The 17117-nt window shown below is 42.6% G+C and overlaps 1 protein-coding gene across 1 annotated transcript in view; it reads right to left on the bottom strand.

Annotated features, from left to right (window-relative positions):
* Nucleotides 1–2345: 2345 nt before the first annotated feature.
* Nucleotides 2346–17117, bottom strand: part of LOC118829912 — a 68002-nt gene continuing 53230 nt past the window's right edge. The window contains exons 3-4 of the mRNA XM_036736734.1: nucleotides 3895–4358; nucleotides 2346–2617 (exon numbers count right to left, since the gene is read on the bottom strand). Of these exons, the coding sequence (XP_036592629.1) occupies nucleotides 2525–2617; nucleotides 3895–4358 (557 nt within the window). The 3' untranslated portion in view covers nucleotides 2346–2524. The remainder of the gene's footprint in view (nucleotides 2618–3894; nucleotides 4359–17117) is intronic.

Genomic DNA, 17117 nt, shown 5'->3' with positions numbered 1-17117 from the left:
ACTCAAAGTTCTAAAGACCAATGTTAAAAAAATTGTTTTTACATGCAACTGGGAAATAAGATATACAGGCTATGGGGTAGAGAAATCTATCTTGCCCTATAAGAAAGTAAGGGGAAAGGGGATAAGGTGGGGGTGGGGTGATAGAAGGGAGGACAGACTGGGGAAAGGGGCAATCATAATACATGCCATCTTGGGGTGGGGTGGGGAGAGTAGAGATGGGGAGAAAATTTGTAACTCAAAATCCTGTGGAAATGTTGAAAACTAAAAATAAATTAAAAACAGCAGAAACAAGTATAGTATCATCTTACATAGATGCACATGAATGTATATGCATGATTATAGACATCTATGTATATGTATGTCTATATGTCTGTGTATATACACATATATGTATGTATGTATACACATACATATTCGCACTTAATTGTAGCCTTCTTGGGGGAAAAAGGAAGGAAGGGGAGGAAAAAGAACAAAGTAAAAAGGGTACAGCAGAGAGCAAAAGAAAACCTACAAGGGAAGATTGACAGTTCTGAACACAATGTGTAGTATTCATTATATAGGCTTTCTTGAAATGGAAATTTGTATTTTGAATCCTCTCACGTTCTGTTGTGCACATGACAATGGTTTTTTCTTTTCTTATTTTGTGTTTCTTTAAGTGTAAAATAAAAAAATTTTCAAAAAATAAAAATGAGACCTCAAACTCCTGCCCTTCTACCACCCTCCCCCAACTCTTCCATTTCCATTTCAGTCCATGCTGCCAAGTGCTTCCAACTGTAATCCATGGTCATATGCTTCTCTGTGGCTCTCTACCCTCCCTTATTCTCTTTCCTACCCTATCCTTGTCCCCACACCATCTGCCTTTTTCCCAAGGATTGCCTCTATACTCTGTGCTGTTTGTCCCATGTGCCTTATTAAATCGTGATTGCAGCCTCACTAGAGTACCTGAAAAACTGGGTGTGCCTCCCCCATTTCATAAATTGGCAATTCAAGCACCTACTATACACAAGGGATTGTACGTAAGGTGCTGATCATACCAAGATACATGCAACACAGACCCTACTCTAAAGAAACTTATAATCGAGATACAAATAACTGATCCGAGAAAGGCAAATAACAAGTACAAAGTGGAGTTCTAAGTGAAGTGCTATGGAAAATTTTGTCCCACTTGTGGACACATTTTTTTTTTCTTTTTAGAGAAACAACGTCCCATCTTCCAAAACATTTCATCTCAAGCTAAATTCTCAAGAGAGGTTTAGAGGATTCCTGGTGATGAGAAGTAGTTGTAGAATCATTGATGCAGCACTGGAAGAGACCGAAGAGGCTATCAAGTCCAACCCTTCCATTTTAAAGATAAGGAAACTGAAGCCCAAGGAGGAAGAGATTTCCCTAAGGTCCCAAAACAGCGTTAGAGCCTGGTTTAATGCTGAGGTTTTTCGATATTAGATTTAGGGCTCTGTACCACAGTTCCTCTCCAATTTTTTTTTTATCAATGCTATTCTAAAATGTCCCTCTTAAAACGTTTATCTCTTATTCTCTTGCTTTGTAATTGGTCACTTCTACCCACTTTTCCTATTAGCTTAAGGCTTTCCTCTAATGTTTTATTCTATTAGGTCTCCTACCCACATCAGGTCTGTTAGTATATCCAAGCCGCCCACCCAAACCAATCAGTTTCAAGTCTTTGTTAAATACTCATTTTAAATGTCTATACTCTGGAGTTTTGTTGCCCAGGAACTTAATCTTCCACTGTAATAATTGTTGTACCTAGTCATATTTTTGTAAAGTCACTTAGCTTTTAAGTATACCTGTATATGAAGCCCCTTAAAATATTTTTAAAAAAATTCATGCTCTGCAATTTTTTGATCTGAAAAATATCATATCAATAATGTCTTTTTCAAAGTAGAAATCATACCAGATTAGCTAGCACATACTAGTTAATCCATTTATACTTCTACGGGAGCCATTTTAAAAATCAAGTATAAACTTCAGGCTGAATAAAGTCTAAGTATGATCAAACTTGTTCACCAAATTTTAGAGTATTAAAAATGAGAGCAGCATTCCTTGAAACATAATTTTAAAAAAGGAATAAAAGGAAGTATTACATTATATTGTGGGGAGTAAAGCATGAAACATTACTCTTAAAGGAAGTACCAACTGAAATATGAATAACTTGAAAAAAAGGACCTTAGTTATAATCATGGACAAAGCCTCACAAGTAACATTTCTGTGTCACTGTGAGTTAGTGGAACATGAGTCTGACCCCATATGGCAATTCTTCGTACTTATTTTTCACCATCGTAGCTTTCACAATTCTTAGAAATGTATCTGGAATCACAAATAAGCCCAAGGAAGAATGTCTGCTTCAATTTTATTTAACAAGAACTGAACAAAAATATCAATAAGGCAACGGAATCACGCAAGTCGTGAAACTTTAAACCTACGCCGGTTGTCGGCAACTAAGCACTTTCACTTCAAAATGGAAATGCATGTGGAGAAGGACCGTTACGGCTGCTCCCCGTCTTCACGTCTAGCCTCTTCTGTAGGTCCCCATGTGGCTCAACACCCATCCACACGGTACGAAGTGTGAAGAAAAAAGCACCGCTAAGGCAAAGGCGGCTTCCTGAAAGACACAAAGGGTAAATACCGTAAGCCAGGGGGGTAACCCCGGGCCGGCACACACCCGCGGCCCCTTTTCTAAACTTCCTTCTTCCCCACTGAAACGGTGTTTAATAATTGCGTTGGTTGAATGAATGCCTTCAAGTCAAACATTTAATTCGATGCCTGCTGTATGCATACAAGTCTTTCCGGAAGGCCGGCTGATGACTAGCAGCAGCGGCTTCAACGGCCGTTTCCGAGAGCCAACCACGCCCACACGCCGGTGTTCCCGCGGCCCTAAAGACCGCCCTTTCACAGGTTCATTCCTAAAAGAAATCCTCAAGTTCATGGCATTTGGAGCCGGATGGAGGCTTAAGCTCCAGCTCCTTCCATTTTTCAGCCGTGGTCACTGGGTCCCTCGGAGGGACCCCCGTGGCCGATCAGTGCCCACCCCTCCCCCCTCTCCTCTCGACGGGCAGGGCTTCCAGGGGCAGGGGTGGTAGGATGGCTATTTTTGGGGGTGGCTGCGAGGTAGGAGAAGAAAATAAGCCAAGAGTCAACAAATACTGACCACGGCCAGGACACAGAGCCTTAAACGCGAGAAAACCGGAGGCTGGGGCCGGGGGGAAGGGCGGGGCGCTCGAGGGCTCCCACGTGTCCGCCTCGGCCTCTTCTTCCTCCCTCTGCCCCTCCCCCACGCCCCTCCGCCAACGACTCTGCATTCCCCCAATAACCGCCTTTCCCGCTTCCTCCGGGCCCCGCCCCCGCACTGCGGCTCCTAACGCTGCAAGATGGCGTCCGCCACGCGCAGGGCGGGGGGGGGGGGGGGGGGGGGCGGTGTCTCTTTCCCTCCGCCTCAAGAAGGCCCTGCCCCTCCACGTTTCCTCCCCCCACCACTCCAGGGCTTGCCTCTCCCCCACCACTGTCCCTCCCCTCCCCCACCACTGTCCCTCCCCTCCCCCGTCAGTCTTTTCCCCTTCTACGCCATTTCTCACAGGGATCTGAAATCCTTCCTAAGCCCCTCTCCTACCTCGCCCCCCCACCCCGTCTCAGTGTTTCCACGCCCCTCCCCCTAAGCTCCGACAGCTCTCCCTCCGCGCCCTCGACGCCCGCGTCGCCCGGTCCCTGTCCCTAAACCGGCGGCCTGAGTCACACCGCGGCCCGCTTCTTCGGGTGGGGGCCCTTTTCTCTTCTTACACTCTCCCCGCTCCGCCCCCTCCCCCCACCCCGCAGGCCGCGGCTAACGGCCCCGAATGGCGGCGTCTCTCCGCCACAGGCCTCGGGGCCCGTCCCCTCTCTCACCGAGGCGTTCACCGGCTCCACGGGCCCGGCCTGGCTCTCAGTGGCTTCGGTGTATTCGACGAACTCGTTGTGTTCCAAACGACGGCCGGAGCCCGTCCCGGGGGGGCTGCCCCGGGTCCAGCGCTGGCGGAACAGGGCGGTCAGGCGTCTCCAGGGCATGGTCCCGGGGGGAGTCGCGGCCGCTGCTGCCGGCGGGGCTGCGGGAACGGTCGAGGCTGCGGACGCCGGGAGACGACGGAGGAGAAGCCGGCGAGGCGGCAGGGTGGACGGGGCGCGGCTCGTCGCCTCCTTCCAACTCCCACCTCCCGAGGCCTTCGGGGGCCCGAGCCAGCGCAACCCCTGGCGGAGGCGCGGGGAAGAGGCGGCGCGCGGGCCAAGTGCCTCTGGACCTCGCAGGAGCCAAGCCCATGGCAGCCTGGAGCCCGAGCGTGCCGGATAGGATCTGAACCAACGCTCTCCAACGGCTGTGCCGGATGGGATCTGAACCTACGCTCTCCAACGGCTGTGGCACGTGACCGCCCCTCGGGTCACACCCCCTCCTGGCCCCGCCTCCCGGAGGCCCCTCCCATTTCATGTCTGGACTCAGGCTTGTCATGGCATTACCGTGGTTTAGGCAGCCCTCTCTCTCACCCTGCTCACCCGTGTAGAGCCAGATTTTGTACCCCCTCAAAAAGCCGTGCCTTTCCCGCCATGCCCTTGTGCATTTTTTTAAACCTTTGAAGCATCCTGGGGTAAGAGGAGAGAGAGAAGCCTTGGAGGCATGAGACCCCTCTAGGAAGGGCTGCCCCTGCCCGAGCCTGCGGGGGGGGGGGGGGGGGGGGGGGAATTCTGGGTCTGCCAAGACAAGTTATGCATTGATCATTGACTCTACTTTGGACTCCCCCATCACCCATAACATGTAGAGAACATGGCTCTCAAAGGGACGGTGAACGTAGCGGAGAGCAGAGAAGCATGAGAGACGATAGCTAGCGAGGCAGAAGCAGTGTTGTTATGGGCATCCGCTGCAGAGTATGGACCACTGGAACGGAAGGAGGAAATGGATCATGAGCCTGGTACCAATGATATCCCAGGACTCACTACATAGAAGTTCAAATTTTCATCCTTCCCTGGGGATCTAGAGATCTGCTACTGCTGGCACTTTATATAGTTGGACATGCACAAATACTTTACCCTTGTGAAATACTGTTGCTTTACCATTTATCCTTTGTTGTAGCGCTTGCTATCTACGGTCTCTTCCTTGGCAGACTCATTTCTACCTTTCCTGCCCTTTTCAGTTTAGAGCTCTTTCCGTTGGATTTGTAAGATTCTAGGCAAATATATTTTTTGCCAGCATTTCTTGGCCATCCCTGGCCAGAAAGACTTATTCTAGTTCTGGTTGTGTGGGACGAGTGAAGACCTCTTCATAAAAGGGAACAAATTAGATAAATAGAAATAAGTAGGATAGTGAGTCCCATTTCTCTACTTAGATATTTTCCTTTCTGTAAAGCCATTATCTCTACTCAGATGTTTTCCCCTCCACAAGCTTAGCTAGTGACCGTAAGGCCCCCGAGGTTAAGAACAGGTCCTGTGTATTTACCTAATGGCGAGAGGCCTGAAAGAAAGAAGGGTTGAGGTGAATAAGTCAGCAACCATAAAATTCTCTGAGGATAAGGATAAGACACAGGATACTCACCTCCTGTACATTGACCCCAAGATAAGAGAACCTCTGTTTGGGGAAGAATGGATGGAAAGCCGAAAAGCCAGGTGCAATATAGATGTGCAGGATTAGGTAACTAACAACTAATTCCTGCCTGTCACCGATAACCGAACTGTTTGTTTAATCGTCATTGTCATTTAAGACAGATTTACTACCTTGAGATTAATAGTAGAATGAAACAAGGATGGTGGGAGGTTTATGACTGTGGCCTGCTTGTAAAAATAACTATACTGTTTGCCCCTGGGTAGATTTATCGCGTCTAGATTGTACCCTCAAAGCTTACGTCTGCAAGCTGAGAGGAAGGAGGTTGGGAGGGGGAATTGCGGTTAGGGACCTATATAAACACCCCAATTTTCTGTGTCCAGCGCGCTCTGACACTGAGAGACCTTCGGTGTCCGAGTGGCCCTTTCCCGGGATCGTAATAAATTTTCCTTTCTACTTTCACCTTGAGCCTCTGTTGTTAATTTTTGGATTCGTAAAATCCATCCCACACATGGTTCTGCTACAAGTCAAGTCAACAAGTATTTATTGAATGCCTCCTGGGTTCCAGGCACTATGCTGAGGCTGAGGCTACAGAGAATGGGCGGGGGGAGCAATGTCTGCCATCAAGGAGCTCTAAGTAATGGGGGATACAACATGCAAATGGCTATGTACAAGCCAACCATACCCAGGAAACACTGGAAATAATTAAGGGTGCTAGACATAAGAGAGATCAGGAAAGCCGTTCTATAAAAGATGAGATTTTAGCTGGGACTTGAAGGAAGCCAAAGAATCCAGGAGGTGGAGTGGAGGAAGAAGAACATTCCAGCCATGGAGGACAGTCAGTGAAAATACTCAAGAGTTGGGAACTGGAGGATCATGTGTTTGAGGAACAGCAAGGAGGCCGGTGCCATTGGATTGCAGAGTACTGGAGGGGAGTAAAGTGTAAAAAGACTAGAGGTGGAAAGGGGCCGGGTTATGAAGCACTTTAAAAGACAGAGAATTTTGTTTGACTCTGGAGGTGATAAGCTACTGGAGTTTATTGAGTGTGGGGGGGAGGGAGGTGAAGTGGTCAGACCTGCACTTTTAGGAAGATCAGTTTCATAGTTGAGTGGAGGGTGGATTGGTATGGGGAGGGATTGGAGGTAAAGAGGACAACCAGAAGGCTATTTCAATAGTCTTGGTTTGCTCATCTTGATGAAGGGATTGGATTGGCTTGTATGAATCTTTCTAGCTTCTCTAGTTCTATGATTTTCTGCTCTAATTGGCAAATTAGAGAGATCTATTGTGGTTCTTAATTAGTGGACCAAGTAATAATCTCTATGGCTGATTAGTGTAAGAGTTCATTTCTTAAACCAGGAAAGCACTGCATTTTACCTTTTTATTATTTGTAAATCATACATGATCATAGGTATGGTAGCTGTGCAGATAATTTCAAACACAGGCCTAAATATTTTTGGGGGCTCCAGATTTAGTCCCTCAAATATTAACTCTACTAGGGGTATTATCTCAGTCAAAAGTATTTTTTGTGTATTTTACTAAGCACAATGGTAGGATGCAGAAAAATTAGAATTTTATTGTTGGATAAAACCTTAATAATTATCTACTCTAATCCTCTTTATTTTACAGAGGAGAAAACTGAGGCCCAGAGAGCTTAAGTTGTGATCTTGGCCGCACAATGAACTAGTGGCTGAGTTGGGGCTAGAATTAGTGCTTTTTTCCATCATACTATTATGTCATATAATCCTAACTATCCAGATATATCTAGTGAAGACATGAGGCAAAGTAATAATACTCTACTAATACAAGAATGTAACTTGCCCCAGAACCTTTATTCTTTTAAGTTAGGTGTTTTTGGTGGATAAGTACAGGTTCCCATTTATTGAAACATATAGCTTGTAGCACAACATTTATTACAGAAATAGTCCTTTAAGTGATGAGGAAATGCATGTAAAACATCAGTAACATATTGCCAACAATGACTTAGTATTTCATGGTTTAGAAAGTACTTTATGTAATCATCATGCACCTCACAGCTATCCTATGATTCTTTAGGCATTTTAGGAGAAAACTGAGGTCTAGACATGTGGTGTCATGCTCACTGTCACAAAGCCAATAAGTGAGAGAATTGGGATTCAAGCCCGGATCTTCTGGCCCAAACTCAGTGCTTTGCTGCTATACCACAGCTACATCTATGTTTACGTTCACATGGTCTAGCATAACACCTTGTACGTAGTAGGCAACCAATAAAGTATTGAACTGAAGTGCAGCTATTATGTCAAATGATCTAAGTTCAACCAGGCTCTCATCATTGCACAGAAATACCTTCATTTATGTCTAATGAATGCTCATCTCACTCCGTGCTGTGGTTATTCTAAACCCTATGCTTCTTTGATTCAGTTTCTGAAGATAATGTAGCCCATTTCCTTGCCAAGACCAACCACTTCACAGATGCTCGTGATGCCATCCATCATCTCTTCCCTCTTACATTTCAATCTACCTGCCAAATCTTTCTCCATTGCCTAAAAATAAGCTCAGACCTTCCCCATCTTTAGTTGCAATTCAAATCCATATTTTACTTATATTATGAACTTACCTTAAGAGGTCTTACCTCGTGCTCCTACTATCCATTACATCAAAGGGAAATTTTAGAGTAAAATAATCATTATTATGACTAGAAAATGGGGAGGGGGAGGATCTCCCTAGGTTGGCTCTAAATGTCTCTAGGTTGGCTCTTTGTCTTAGTTACTTTCTAGAAAGAGCTAGCTCTTAGCAGCAAGGGGGGCAAGGCATAAATTAATCAAATGTTAAACAACTATTACTGCCAAGCACTGTGATAAGATCTGGGGATGCAAAAAGAGGCAAAAGACAGTCCCTGCCCTCAAGGAGCTTACATTCTAATGGGGGAGACAACATGCAAACAAAGCAAGCTATATACAAGATAAAAAGGAAATAAAAGAGGGAAAGCACTGGAATTAAGAGGGTGTAGGGAAAGCTTCTTGTAGAATTTAGGATTTTAGTTGGGACTTGAAGCCAGAGAGGTCTAAAACTGAATCTATTAGTATATACTAGTGGGTATTGGCTTTTGTTCCTTCAAGACTTGAGGGAATATTAGTTTTAGCACTTCTGTCTCTACATTATGTTCTTTCAACTTATTATAATAAAACGTATCTTTTCAAAATTAACTGTAGTATGGATGCAAATATCTAAATGATTCACAGGGAATGCCTTTGTCCCTCTAATTTGGTAGTTTATGAGAGATACTTTCAGAAATCTACTGCAAAGAACAATACCAAAGCTTAACACCATTGATAACTAATTTTAATTCTCTAATTAAAAAACTTTATAACTAGATCGACCCCAATTTTCATCCCATTATAATGTATAATCCATAAAATATTTTAATGAACATTCCTTAAGAGTTAAAATGTTCCTATGACCCTATAAACCAAAATTAAAAAAAAATGAAAAAGTAGGATTCAGATATTTGTTCTATATGTGTAAAGAGATTACTAATTCATCATAAACAAACATCCTAATCTATACGTTTAGTCCTCTTTAATGCTGCAAATTTGTGAGCTAGATTCCTAGCTGGACATGCTAAGATGTCAGCTGAAATTGTAGTATGAAGTTTACAAATGCCAAATTTTCAAATTCAGATTATTCTCTTCTACTCCTGCCCTGTTTTGCTCCAGTCCACTGACATTAGGGAATTTTTTTTCCTTTCATGCAAATAGTTTTTTACTCCCTCTTTTCTTAGGGAGGAGCAGATATGATCTCCAGTAAGTTCTCTTAAGCTTTTGTTTTAACAACCCAGCTAGCAGCTTCTGTGGGGGGGGGGGGGTAAGATCCCCGCCACAGCCAGCGCCCAGGAGGCTGCCCGGACGCTGGAAAGCACATGTTCTTTTTATCTGCAAATGGTTCTTGAGTTCTGGTTCTTGAGTTGGCCTCTTTCCCTAGTGTACACTAGGTTAACACCCAATAGGGCATGCCTCTGGAGTCAACACCTCCCCTCAGCCAGCCCCATGACTCATCACACAGGAAGTTCTCTGCTTCCTGGCATGGTGTCTGGGCTTCCTGCCCCGGAAGAGAAGCCCCCAGTGCCCAGCGAGGCTCAATGAGGTAAGCTGAGTCACAGAAAGAAAACAAAGGTCACTCTGGTTACAGCTTTGTGAAAGAGAGCAAAAAAGTATAATGGAAGGGGTGTTGTGTTTAGGGTCAGGTTTCTTGACCATTTTTATGCTATGGACCTTTTTGGCAATCTGGTGAAGTCAATGGACCCCTTCTCAGAATGATATTTTAAGATGCATAAAAGAAATACATAGTCTTGCAAAGGAAACCAATTTGTTGAAATGTGGTTATCAAAATAAAAAGTTTATTGATTGTAGGTTAGGAAATCCTGGTTTAGAATTAGAGGACTTGGGTTCAAATTCACAGTTATGACCTATGTGACCTTGGGCAAATCTCACTCTCTTTGGGCCTCGGTTTCCTCATCTGTACGATAGAGGGTTGGACTTGATTACATCTATAAATACAGCCTACAAATTGATCAAATACTCCAATGCCTACCTGTGCAGACAGATGATTCATGCATATCACTATACCCATACACAACATGTGAATATAGACTTAACACTGAAGCATGAAATGTTAGAACACTTATTTACTTTAAGGAAAGTCCTTCAGACATTTTATAAGTCAAGAAGTACTTTAGCTAACCTTCCTTTCCCTGTTTTATTGCTTACATGTTTAACTGTTTTTATGAAGAGTAAATTGGAATGGCAAAGTTTGTTTTTTCAGCTTCCTTTCAGCTCTAGAACAAGCTTCCATTAGTGCCTTTTGGAAGTGGGCACCGTTAGTTTCATGTGCTTCTTTCAGCATCCTAACTCTCAAGGCCTATCACCTGAACCATGTTGAACCATAAATGACTGAATGAAAAAAAGATTAAGTGCTTACTATGTGCCAAGCATTGTGCTAAGCACTTGAGATACGAAAAGAAAATTAACAATCTTTGCTCTCAAGGAATTTATACTTCAATGGGGGAGACAACACATAAAAGAGGGCTGCATAGCAGATGGAAAAATCCAGAGGTCCCAAGGATTCATTAGTGAAACTGATGGCAAGGCCACAGGGTCCTTAGGGTATAGTGATAGATCAAATGATACTTCCTTGGTATCAGAAGGGAAAAGCAGATGATAAGGCTCAGAGGACCTTAGAACACAGTGGCAGGGTAGTGAATAAGCCTGGAAGTCCTCTATTTTCTGGAGGATTGTGATTGGTGATTCCCTGTTCATCCAGACAGTATCTATTTTTTATCCATAGGGCAAGAGGTCCTGAAGGTACCTTACTTACCACTATTAGAAAGGGAGAAAGTAGATCAGAGGGATGTAGTAGAAGAGGATTCTGGTTTCCCTTTTACATAATTAGAAATAGGGGTGAATCATTGACCAGCCAGGAGGGGAGAAAGGGAAGGGGCCATTTGTGGGAAGATTGAGGAGGGTACCTTGTGGCCCTTGTTCTGTCATTCTGTCTAGCACCTAGATGGGTTCTGTGGTAGCAAGGGGTCTCCACTGGCCCACTTGGCACTGTAAATGGGTAGTGTTATCTTGGGATGGGAGGAAGAAGATGAAGGAGAAAAAAGACCTTTTCTGGCAGGCAGATATCTTGCCCGGTCCCTCAACAATGCTATATTAAAAGCTTTTTAGCCACTATTAAAAGCAGCCTTTTATGTATATTTTCTGTTTCCCATAAATTTCCTTGTCTTAATCATATTTTCTGCAGCTTGCTCTCTTTTATTACATTTTATTATATCAGCTAATTCTAAGAGCCACCTGGCTGCAAGGAAGTAGACATCAACTCTTACTACCTAGAATTTTCACTACTAGAAAGACAATATTTTAAATTAGATTTACAGAGTTTGTTGTCTCCAATACTGCTCACAGGGCCATATCTGCCAGTCCAATCTGGGATTTCCACAGAAACAAAGTTCTACACTCAGTTGATATAATGATGGAGTTTGTTGGTGACATACAGATTATCATTTGGCAAAAATACAAAAGGATATAAAGATACATGTGCATAGTTCATCTTAGTTTTCAATGTTGCTTCTTTTTCTAAGAGATGAAACAGTAAATGTGATAGTCCCTAGAAATCAAAACCACCCAGAACTTTAGGATGACTGGATAATTCTGAATGGTCCAAGGAGATTAGGACTAGTATTGTTTTATATTCAGGGTGACAAACGGACAGCCCTAAAAAAATATATCAACCCAAGGGAAGCAAAGTCTAGTCATCTTCGAATAGACAATAAAGATAAGAACAAATATAGGCACTGGTTCAATTTCTTTGGTATCTGGAGATGCATTGATGAAGTGAAGACTGATTCTAGTTGTTACTATCTTCATGTATTTCCTCCTCCTTCCTGTTGGGGAAGGGGACTATTCTTATCAGACTGTACTAGACAATTACCTTTGTACAAGGAAGTTAGACATTGAGGTGATTTTATTTTGAGGAATGACATTGTCTATAATTGGAATGAATATATGTTAAGTTAAAGTGATGTTTAGGTGTCTTGACGCAGACATTTCCACTAGTCTCTGCCATTTCAGGGACACTACTAAGCTACTCATAAGTCAAAATCTTCCAATACTTCTAAGTTCACAAGGTCATTCTCTAGTACAGACCTGCACAACTTGGCAGTAGGTAGGGGCAAAAATTAAGATAGGCTAAACTTCTTTGGGCTGCAAATAGGTTTTTAGAGACTGATGATGGTTGGTTGCTGCAAGTCATGTGATAAACAGGAGAGAGTATGCCATGGCAACCCACCTGCCAAGTTACATGACAAGCACAGTAGTGACTAGTGGAAGTGAGGTGGACAAAGCACTTGTTACATCTTTCTTTTGTATCCTATACATTTTTTTGCGGGCTTCCCGAAATCTTTTGGTGGGCCGCAAGCAGCCTGACAGCCATATGTTGTGCAGGCCTACTCTAGTAGATCAAAGGTAGGAAGTAGGAGACAAAGATTCTTCTGCCTCTCCCAAGTGATTTCCTCTTGGAGGCTTAGCTTGAATCATTTCTACCACTGGGCTGGTCATATACTCAGACGCTGGATTCTGAAATGGCTTCCTATTTTATCTTTGCGCTATAGGCCATGACTGAGTCTTCTCAACCATTCCTAATAACCTTCCCTTGTGGCATTTAATTTCATCTAATGGTTTTCTCTCGTTCCAAAATGACTAGGGATCTTTCATGCTTAATTTAATGCCTTTGATTGATTGATTGTTTCAATAGTGGTGTTTTTTCAACAGCATTGACTCAACAGCAGTCAGGTGTTTTAACTTGACAAAGGTATCTGGGTGCAAAACATTTGCTGGTTATTTTAGCTGGGGTGAGGTTGATCAGTTGGTTCATTTGGTCCTTACCCTTATGCTTTCACTATAGTTTAATATTTACTGTTCCAGAAAATCTCCTCAAATGTGTTTGGCAAGGTCCATAGTCTCAAATCCTGGATGGCTCTCTAGTCATTTGGAGAGGGTCAGCATTATCCTTTCTGAATTATCTTCTCCAGTACTATATACCAAAGAGTTTCAGGACATCAGTCTATTTGGTATAGTTCATAATCAAATTTGGTAGTTTTCATTCTTCCATACCGTTGAATACATGATGATACAATTTAATAAATATCTTAGAATTTGAAGCTTAACACTTTTTCCTGGAGGCAGCATATGAAGTCTTTTTTTTTTCCTACTCTTTTTAAAAATTATTTTAATTAATTTAGTTTTAGTTTTCAACATGCACTTCCACAAGATTTTGAGTTCCAAGATAGCATGCATTCTGATTATCCCTTCTTCCAGTCTGCCCTCCCTTCTATCACACCCCCCCCCCTTCTCTTATCCCATTCTCTTCTATTTTCTTAAAGGGAAAGATAGATTTTTATACCCCATTGCCTGTATATTGTATTTCCCAGTTGCATGTAAAAACAATTTTTAACATCTGTTTATAAAACTTTGAGTTCCACATTGTCTCCCTTCTTCCCTCTCCACCTGCCTTCATTGAGAAGGCAAGCAGTTTCATGTAGGTTACATATTTGTAGTCACGCAAAACACTTCCATAACAGTCATGTTTTGAAAGACCGTATTTCCCTCCGTCCTATCCTGTCCCCCATTTATTCTATTCTCTCCTTTGACCCTGTCCCACCTCAAAAGTGTTTGCTTCTGATTACCCCTCACCCCATTTGCCCTCTTTTCTATCATTACCCCCCATCCCCTTCCCCCCTACTTTCCTGTAGGGTAAGATAGATTTCCATACCCAAATGAACGTGTATGTTATTCCCTCCTTTAGCCAAATCTGATGGGAGTAAGGTTCACTCATTCCCTCTCATCTCCCACCTCTTCCCCTCACCGTAAAAGCTCTTTCTTGCCTCTTTTATGTGAGATAATTTACTCCATTCTACCTCTCCCTTTCTCTTTCTCTCAATACATTCTTCTCCCACCCCTTGATTTTATTTTTTAGGTATCATCCCTTCATATTCAACTCACTCGGTGCCCTCTGTCTATATATCTATATCTATCTATATGTATGTATATATAGATATAGATAGATAGCTACATACATTATATTCCCTCCAACTACCCTAATAGTGAGAAAGGTCTCATGAGTTACAGATATCATCTTTCCATGTAGACATGTGAACAGTTTAGCTTTAATAAGACCCTTATGATTTATCTTTCCTGTTTACCTTTTCATGCTTCTCTTGATTCTTGTATTTGAAAGTCAAATTTTCTATTCATCTCTGGTTTTTTCATCAAGAATGCTTGAAAGTCCTCAATTTCATTGAAATTCCATTTTTTCCCCTGAAATATTATACTCAGTTTTGTTGGGTAGGTGATTCTTGGTTTTAATCCTAGCTTCCTTGACCTCTGGAATATCATATCCAGGCCCTCCAATCCCTTAATGTAGAAGCTGCTAAATCTTGTATTATCCTTACTGTGTTTCCACAATACTTGAATTGTTTCTTTCTGACTGCTTGCAATATTTTCTTCTTGACCTTAGGACTCTGGAATTTGGCTACAATATTCCTAGGAGTTTTCTTTTTGGGATCCTTTACAAGAGCCGATAAGTGGATTCTTTTCATTTCTATTTTACCCTCTGGCTCTAGAATATCAGGGAAGTTTTCCCTGATAATTTCTTGAAAAATGATGTCTAGGTTCTTTTTCTTTATCATGACTTTCAGGTAGTCCAATAATTTTTAAATTCTCTCTCCTGGATCCATTTTCCAGGTCAATTGTTCTTCTGATGGGATATTTCACATTTTCTTCTATTTTTTCATTCTTTTGGTGTTGTTTTATTGTTTCTTGATTTCTCATAAAGTCGTTAGCTTCCATTTTCTCCATTCTAATTTTTAAAGAACTATTTTCTTCAGTGAGTCTCCTTTTTCATTTGGCCAATTCTGCTTTTTAAGGCATTCTTCCCATTGGCTTTCCGGACCTCTTTTGCCATTTGGATTAGTCTATTTTTTAAGGTGTTATTTTCTTCAGCATTTTTTTTTTGTTCTCCTTTAGCAAGCTGTTGACTTGTTTTTCATGATTTTCTTACATCACTCTCATTTCTCTGCCCAATTTTTCCTCTATGTCTCTTACTTGATATTTAAACTCCTTTTTGAGCTCTTCTGTGGCCTGAAATCATTTCGTATTTTTCTTGGAGGCTTTGGATATAGGAGCTTTGACTTTGTTCTGGTTGTATGTTTTGATCTTCCTAGCCAATTACTTGACTTTTTAGCGCTTTGTTAAGCTAAGACTCTGCTTCCAGAGTGGAGAGTGCTCTGTCCCAAGCTTCAGGGGTTTTGTGCAGCTGTTTTCAGAGATATTTCTAGAGACCTGTAAATTTTCAGTTCTTCCAAGTTTGTATGATGAAAGGAGAGGTGTTTGCTCCTCTCCTGGCCTGTGCTCTGGTCTGTGAGTGACCACAAGCACTCTTTTCTGCCTTGGAGCTGTGAGGAGGATTCCCTCTCCACAGGCACCATAAGCTCTGCCATGCCAACACTCCTCCTCATCTTGGAGCCACCACCCAGGACTGCGACCCAGATCTAAGCAGGGGCAAAGCAAGAGAATCCTACCTTAGTGCCAGCAAAGAGATCCCTGCAATCCCCTTCTGATAAGTCACTTGATCCCCCCACCATCTGTGGGCCAAGAGCTCCAGAAGCAGCCACTGCTGTTGCCACCACCACCACTGCCCCTGGGACTGGGGCCAGACTATGCTCCTTTCTCACCCAGGTCCCAGGTCCTACTGACCTTCTAAGTTGTCTTTGCCATTTGTGGGTTGAGAAGTCTGGAAACTGCCACAGCTGCCAGTGATTTAGTCCCCTGAGGCCTACTCTGGGTATTGCTGTGCCCTGGTCTATGCCAGCGTAGCCCACACTAGACTTTGCTCTTCTCTCAGACTGGTCCAACAGACCTTTCCTATCAACCTTCCAGGTTGTTTTGTCCTAGAAATTTGTTTCACTTTGTCATTTTGTGGGTTCTGCTGCTCTAGAGTTTGTTTAGAGTCATTTTTTTACAGGTATTTAGAGGGGTTTAGGGGAGAGTTCAAGGAAGTCCCTGCTTCCACTCTGCCATCTTGGCGTAACACCCCCCCCCCAAAGTCTTTTGATTGGCACATTGTTTTCTGTATTTAAAAACTGTGGGCAGTTTTCTTATAATATTTCATGCATTATGGTGTTCTGGGTTTTTGGTTAGTAGAGTTCTTTCAGGAAATCCATGATCCTCAAGTTATCTGTATATATACCATTTTTAAGGTCAATGACTTTGATTTGTATAGATATCACGTCTTCTTTGGCATTGTTGCCTTCTACTTCTCTTCTGCCAGATTTTCTTCCACTTCAACATTTTTGATTTCCAAATATGTTGATCTCTCTTTTGTTTCTCTGGAGAAACTCTCCACTTTAGTTCCTTCCCTCCCGACCCCCCATCCATTAATGATTTCTGTTTTGTGAGCTATAAATTCTGACATTTTTCCTTCCTATTTTAAAAAAAATCAATTTAATTTTTCTTTGGAACCATTCTGGAATTTCTTATTGTTCCATGCTCCCTTAGGATTCCACATGGTTCTGTGTTTCAAGTATTTTTTAGTTCACTTTCTCTTGTCTTGTAGTGCTTGTTAATGAAGGGTTTAGTTTTCTTCCTTCCTCCAAGTTTTACAAACTCCTCTCTCAATTTAGCTATCTGCGTATGCTCTTTGTTTTTAATGAGTTTTCTTCTCCCTGAAATCTTTGTTTTTTCAGTCTTTTATAATTATATTCCCTTGTCCTCGCTTTCTGACTCTTCTGTCTTTGATGTTGTGTACATTCTTGGGGGCGTACTATAATGTTTACTCAGTATCTTTCCACATTCCAGGGATTTATGATTTTCCTATCTGTGTCTCTGTGCTACTTAGCCTTTGGTGGGATAGTACTAGCACCAACTGTGTTTCAGTCCTCTTTCTTTCAAGCCTGATGTAGCCACTCATGCTGGTTCCCTGCCTCAGTTCTTCTTTTAGCTCTTATCCATTTCTT

This window comes from Trichosurus vulpecula, chromosome 8 (assembly GCF_011100635.1).
Source record: "Trichosurus vulpecula isolate mTriVul1 chromosome 8, mTriVul1.pri, whole genome shotgun sequence".
NCBI classification, from domain to species: Eukaryota; Metazoa; Chordata; class Mammalia; order Diprotodontia; family Phalangeridae; genus Trichosurus; species Trichosurus vulpecula.
The sequence above is the reverse complement of the archived record's forward strand: the minus strand, read 5'-3'. Positions and strand labels throughout refer to the sequence as shown.